The 7,553-nt window shown below is 38.6% G+C and overlaps 1 protein-coding gene across 2 annotated transcripts in view; it reads left to right on the top strand.

Moving 5' to 3' along the window:
• The first annotated feature begins 1,731 nt into the window (after window positions 1-1,731).
• Window positions 1,732-7,553, top strand: part of LOC140171710 (coiled-coil domain-containing protein 6-like) — a 47,344-nt gene continuing 41,522 nt past the window's right edge. For both annotated transcript variants that reach the window (XM_072195009.1, XM_072195008.1), the window contains exon 1: window positions 1,732-1,954. In XM_072195009.1, the coding sequence (XP_072051110.1) occupies window positions 1,742-1,954 (213 nt within the window). In that variant the 5' untranslated portion in view covers window positions 1,732-1,741. The remainder of the gene's footprint in view (window positions 1,955-7,553) is intronic.

Genomic DNA, 7,553 nt, shown 5'->3' with positions numbered 1-7,553 from the left:
TGTGTATAAGGCAAAAAAAAAAGTTTGGTTGCCCTCAGAAGCTCTCAGAGACCGACCCAAAATCTTGGGTCGGGTTTTTTCCAATTACTTTTTAAGAAGAAACCTTAAAATTTGGACAGTATCAAGGACATTTTATATTTTGAAATTCACTCATTTTATTTATTAAATGCATATTTGATTAAAAATAAGAAGTATTTCCATTTTAAATTGAAAAATAGTTTTAAAAATTTAAAAATTCTGTCCAAAAGCACACAATGTAAAATGATCAAGAATTTGTCAATAGTACGGTACGGTACCCGGTAGCCTTTTCAAAATGGAGGAATGGAGCCCATACATAAAGTGGATGGACTGAAGGGCAACCAAACAATTTATTTATTTTTTGGCCTAACCAGGATTTTTGGTGGCTGATTTTGAAAAAGTGTACTATGGTGGGTCGGATTTTGAAAAGTGGACCTTTTTTTCAAAATGTGGACTTTTTGACCAAAAAGACCTTAATTTCGATCGCGCTGCTCGCAAATGGGACTTTTGTGGGTCAAGAAGGGACTTTTTGGGTCGGTCTAAAGGGGAACTTTTGGGCATTTGGGGATTTGTTTTTGGGGGGGGTTACGGGCCTGCTCTGAGCATGTTTTAAGTTTTGAGAGGCCAAAGTACACCAATGAAGCAAATCGGACATATGGTTTTCATAATTGATAGGCCTATTTCCTTTTTATATAACAAATCAATGTAGTGGTATAAAAATCTCAACTTAAACAAAAAGTGGGGGATGAGGCTGTGGATTAAGAAATGTCCATTTAATACTAAATATGTAATTTTTTGCCAATATTTTGCTCAAAATCAATGTATATGTCCAAACCTTTTTATTTTGCATTACCCTGAACTTGCTGGCAAAGAAAATATTGCTTCAAACAAGAGGTATAATTGAATGTACTTTGCTCTACTTAAAAAGCTCTGTAATTAACCATAGACTCTGTCTTCAGAGATGAATTGATGAGGGAGGGAGGTGTTTTTTTTTTTTTTTTTTTTTCAGTGTAAAATCAGCATTGTCTGTATAGTTTTCGGTCTTTTCCAACAGTGCTCGAGGAAACGATGAGGCACTTTTTTTTTTTTTTTTTTTTTAGATTCTGAGGGATAAACCCCCTAGAGTACTACAAAAAGACTTGGAAGTGGTCCTTGTTCTCTAATAAACTTATTTATATGTATGAAAAATTCATAAATCATTCCAAAGTCAAAAATAATTGAAAAATCTAAAAAATCAAAAAAAATCTGACAAATCCCAGAAATTGAGGAGGGAGGGGACGAGAACCAAAACATTAATTTTATACGGCCTTACATGCTCAGAGCATTTCCCAATTTTCTGAAATATCCTATTTCACTATTCTGCAGAAAATGACACGGTTGGTGCAGAAACCCTGGCCTGGGAGAAACCTGTCAGAAACTTTATACAGCAGCCTCTGTCTGTTTTATTTGACAGGACAAATTTGTTTTATATTTTCAGGTTTCTACTTCTCACTCTCGAATGGAAATTTTTAAATATCACCATGTGCAAATTAAATATGAAATCAAATTTTGAATCTTAAATATTTTTATCTGAAGTTTTAATAAGAATAGTGTCAGGGGGACGGTTTATAATGTAATATGATTAATACCCGTGATATAATACCCTGGAGCCCCCCGTATATTATGGTAATTTATGTTAATGAGGGCCTGGGAGAAAAACATCAGTTTCAAAATGGCCTCCGACATGGCAGACAGTGCGAGTGCCAGCGAGATAGAAAGTGATACGGATAGCATTAACAAAATGCCTATCGTTCCTCGTAAAGAGGAGCTGTTAAATAGAATTGCATCCTTGGAGCAGGAAAATAAAGTGCTCAAGATTGAGTTGGAGACGTATAAAATGCGGTGCAAGTCTTTGCAGAATGAAAATCGCGATCTGAGGAAGGCCAGCGTCACCATTGTAAGTCAATGTGAATGTGAAAACTGAATGTCATTTTTTTACGGACATGTGTCTTGTATTTTTTTTTTTTGCTCAACTTGCTTTGTGTTTTGTATTTAGTTCAAAGGCTGCTGCATTGTTAACTCCGTGCTTGGATAGATATGGACAATTCTTAACTGAGTCGACAACGGCAGTTTGTACTCTGTAAAAACTCGAAAATGCAAGGAAAACAACTGGCATGACTGGCATGATGATTGAGACTGGCAAGATGATCATGAATCCCATCAGCATTGATGAGATAGAGAAGCATGGAAAAGGCAATTACCTCTGAAACTCAGTTCATGATTGAAATAATTTAAATCATGTTTCAACATTGTTCATCAACTAACGTTTAACAACGATGCGTCCATGCACGTCGTCTGCATGCATGCATGGTTTACTTCGCTTTGCTCGAGAACTCTAGCTTCTAAGTTCGAATTATGTCTGGTTCCACAGCAATACGCAGTATTGCTGTCTGGTAAGCAGGTACGAATAATTCCGTGTGAATTGAGATGTCGGAGCAGGTCAAACACAGGACTAGCCTACATCCCGTATCCTACTATCACTCAAACAAGCAAATCTCTTCACGAATTCACTCACCTTGCGATCCTACATCATCAGTTGAAACAAACATCTAAGTTTCCAAAAGCAACTTTGTTATTCCTCAAAACTACAAGTAACTTCATTAATAAAAAATTGAAATCCTACTATTTAATACCTGTTTAATATTGAAAATTTTGTTCGATTTATGTCAATCAAAAGAACGCATACGACTTTCTCGGCACGAGTCGAGTTCAGTTGACCAAAATGGTATCTCCTGTCACCTCACCTCATATGACGTCAGTATCAAGCTGCTTATTAAATATTCATGAAACCGACCATGTGGTCACAATCGGTGGATCGGATTGGTTGAAATCAACGCCATGTTTTTGACCTTACAGGCAGTGTTGAAATAAGCACTTATCCTCTTGTCCTCTTGTCCAAAAATCACTGGGAACAACCATATTGAGGTATTTATGTACTTATCCCCTAGACAACCACTATTTGGATTCTTTGCACTTAAAAACATGATATATATATTTTCGGGACAACCAAAATGTTTTGAGGACAAGCAGAATTCATGCTTTACTTGTCCTCGGGACAACCTCCATATTTTCCTTATTTCGGACACTGCTTACAGGGGTCAGAGATATGCATATTCATTTATGAAAACAGCGATGCGGATATAGTATCATCACCAGGACTGAGAAATGCGACATTTTCGATGTTTGTACCGGGAAATTTTAGACACAGAGACTCCGCGGAGATTTCTACAAATTCGTCCAAAGGTAACCAAAGGGTTGGGGATCGCATTTTTAACTAGATCACTAAATGTTTCGGAATTGAGGTCGGCTAAAAAGTAGACCGTTTCGGGGACTGTAATTGGTGTAGATGTCACATTTTGAACAGTGAGCGATAAGTGACCAATTAGACGTTAAGCACAAGTGTTTATCCTTACTCAGGGTGGCTTCGAATGTGCCCACGATAGTTACGCATTCGATGCTAGAGTGATGTGCTATGGTTTTTCGGTCAGACAGCGGTGTAGTTTTTTGCACCGGAGGTTATTTATTCTGTTAATGTTGAAATTTGGATGAAAGTTATTTCGATCGTGAGTCGACTGTATCTTTCGAGCAAGATTTACCTATTTTGGACAGTCTAAAATTTTGCTGAAGTGTAATTTTAGCAACATTTTTGATGCGATCGCCTGTCGTAATCGGCTGTATTTACTTGTCAACTTCCATTGCTTTACACGGTGTCATGCTTCAGTGAATCCGACTAGATTTTGAAGGCAATGGTCTCTAGCCTAGAATGTGAAGCTATCGGTGAGCAAATTCTTGGCTAGACCTCTCGAGCAAACTTCGCTTAGCTGCCGCCCCGGGAGCGAAGCAAACCATGCAGACGCGTGCCAGACGCGAGTTGTAAAATGGCGATGAATAACAGTGAAACATGATTGAAGCCCTTTCAACAACAAAAACAATCTAAATTCCGTATAATTCAAAGGATTATTTCATGAGGAATGTGAATGTCAGTTAACTAAAATCATTGCCACTCGTACTTAGCCTTACAAAAAGATTGGTGATTTTTAAAGTGCCAATGTTTAGCCACTACCTACTTGAGTACTTCCAAACTATGCAATTCAACTTGTTCAGGTTTTTGATGCAGGGGGAAAACCTGCAGTTAAACCGTGGTTTTATCCGCTTGGCAAAAACAGTTTTTGCCAGTTTTTGCTAGAAGTCTAACTGAAATGTGGCATATCATAATCAAATTCAAAACTTTTTCATTTTACGGAATTGATGAGACAAAGAAATATGTTGAATGATTGTATGTTTTACTTTTAGTGCTGGTATCGACAAGGCTTTGTCGACAAAAGCACTTTTGCCGATTGTCGACAAGAGGTCTGCATGTATCGACAAAAAGTAAGCAAAAACTTTGGCTGAGGATGCTCGAAAAGTTTAACATCATAACAAAAATTTACCAAGGTATTTTCGGGATCTCTTATTCTTTATATCTTTGTCGATTTCCTGACGTTCTCATCGTGTTTCTTTAGCGTTTTCATGGTGACTTTTTCGATCTATCGCACGCTGGTAGCATCCAATTCTTTCACTCGGCAGTCGCCATTTTCGCTGTCACGTTAACATTGGCAAACAGGAAAGTCCCTGATGATCAACTGATGATGTCATTATTTATTGAAACAAGCACACTGATTGGGTATTTATGCGAAATGGGTAAAATATGAGCCAATCACAGACGCTGTTTATTTGCGATTTGACCTTTCTCTGTATCTGATTCTGTACCAACTACTGTACATTCGCAACATACGATAGCATAAATAATATTAAATTCTAGCGAGCGCCAAAACGAAATCAGAGAAGGAGACGCAAATCTGGACTCGTGTTTATCGCTTTAATTTTTAGGGGTATTTTATTTTCATCAATTTCATTTTCGTAAACATTGCCTGATGATTCATAATAGGCACATCCTACGCCCCCAATGTTTCACCGGATTCACATTGATCTCGGGGGTCATATTTTAGGAAAAATCTCATGCATGTTCATTGCCAGTTCGTATCGCTTTCATGGTATTCCCGCAGCGTGTTGTGCCATCGTGTAGGTTGCCGAATTTGACTGTTTATGAGCTTTCTGTGTTATTTGTTAACATTTGATATGTCCACATGTATACAGCCATTATATGCGGAACGCTACCGAAGTCAATTAATATCGATGGTATGCCGTTACACACAGTACCAAGGATTCTCGAGTACTAATTATATACGGTACTATAATAATAGGATAAGCCACTCGTTTGCGTAAATGAAGTCGGTCACACACAGCCAATGCGCAATCATGCATGTGATGGCCTAGCTGTACCCCTGTACGTGTAGGAGTGTATAACCTGTGGAAGAGATGATGCAGGTTTACGTCATCGTTTAAAAAAAAAATTAAATGGCGAAAAACAGCGAACATTTGGTTGAATCTTTCCATTACTATCATATCATGAAAAACCAAATAGCTGAGGAGTTAGCTCAATATGCTAGGAAAATATTATAACCGATGACCCCATGACGAGACTGGCTAAATAAGCTGTATTTTTTGCTGGAAAGGGTTGAATAATTGGCAGTCGATATGCGCCATCTTGGAAAAATTTAGGGTACCAAACTACCAAAACTGTCAATCAGTTACTACGGTACCAAACTTGGTACCAAACTCCCTAACAACCGTCACTCAAACTGCCGATATGTCAATCAAACTGCGGTAAAGTAACTTCGCTTTTTGTACAGGGATTGAATACGAGTGTCACGGCCCTGACAGTACACATTGGTTCCAGTCATGACGAATTTATGCGCTCGCTGCTCATGCATAACATGTATTCTCGCTTGCGTTCGCATACACAACTGTACAAGTGTGGATTCATCACGGATTAACAACGGTTGACTCCTGTATAAAGGTACCGTATATGAAGAGATGTTGAATCAACAATATATCATGACTGTCTATAAGGTAGGGACCGAGTCCCGGGAATTCGAGTCCCGCCCGGGTAGCCGAGTGCCCGGGTAGCCGAGTACCCGGGCAGGAATTCCATGCCCGGATACCCGAAATTCCAACAAAAAAATAAAAAATTTAAGATGTTTTGTATTTTTAATATGAAAATTGATCATTTGTATTCATGTCATACTGTATTAATGATTTCAAAATGCATTCAAATTCAATGCATTTTGAAATCATTAATTTTGGGTACCCGGGTACCCGCCCGAAAAATAAACGGGTACCCGGGCACAAAATTACCCGAAAAATCCCAACCCTAACTGTCTAGGTTGACTTTATAATATAAACCTGAGGCTAGGCTATTGAAAGTTGATTCCAAGTTTCCCATCACCTGCCTGCATCATCTTTTCAATTTGACCATTTTTTGAAACTTTCATTATTTTCATGAAAAAGTCAATTATCTGAAAATTGAGATGGAAATAATCAAAATTCAAACTCTCAAAATATCTGACATCCCCTGCTGATCATAGTCAGCAGTTATTCTTAGTTGTAGGGGTAGAGGATGTAGTATAAATGGAAATACACATGTATGTAAAGGAAGGTGATGTGATATATTTGAAAAAATAAAATTCTTTAAAACTTATGTTTATCATAAAATGTGATTGTCGTTCCTTTCATCAAATTTTTAAAGTTCCTTGTAAATGTGACTAATTCATTATGGAATTACTAATTTATACAGTGTAATACTGGTAGTATAGTGTTTTTATTTAAAATGATAATCATCACGATCATGTAATAAATTGATATCAAATGAGAGATCCTATTTTTCTCATTTAAACATATTGAATTAGTCCCTGGTTCCTCCAAATCTTGGTGAACCAGGGGCCACTTCTTTGCCAAAGTGGCTTGTGGTACAAGGCGAAGCTCTCTTATTTTCACCCTTGGGGGGGGGGGCAAACTTGGGGGAAAGAAAAATATTGGGTGGGGGAGGGAGGCAAATGCTTTGACACTGAATCTGACGCGTTTTGAGATAGCTCCAAGCTCTATCCTCATATCCATCGTCGGTTATCAGTGGCCAGGATTGAGGATAGACTTTTTGATCAAACTTGGACACAGTGTCAGAAATACGGAGAGGTTGTGCTTGTGGCAGGTTAAATTCCTGGCGGCGGTTTGATGAGATGTTGGCTTCCGCTCTCCCCATGGTTCATTTAGAATTAACCCTAACAGAACTAGGACTCACTAAAGCTCACTATTAAAACCGCTCTGCGTGCATGCATTCCACGGGACTTGATGACGCAATCAGACCAAGTCATATATACCCAGGGAATCGCTGGCGGGCCAACGCCACCTGTGTAGCTACATGCTGGGGATCTTCTGCGTGGCATGCGAGGGGTCCGAGGTTCGAATCCGGGGTGCCAAGTGACTTTCCTCTTCATCTGCTCTCCCTTTTCGCTCCTTCTTTCCCTTCCGATAACCAAAAAACCTCGGGTAGGGTTAGGGTTAATGACCATGCATATTTTCCCTATATGTCTTCTTAACCCTAACAGAACTAGGACTCA

This window comes from Amphiura filiformis, chromosome 15, assembly GCF_039555335.1.
Source record: "Amphiura filiformis chromosome 15, Afil_fr2py, whole genome shotgun sequence".
Taxonomy (NCBI): domain Eukaryota; kingdom Metazoa; phylum Echinodermata; class Ophiuroidea; order Amphilepidida; family Amphiuridae; genus Amphiura; species Amphiura filiformis.
This window is presented reverse-complemented; position numbering and strand designations above follow the sequence as displayed.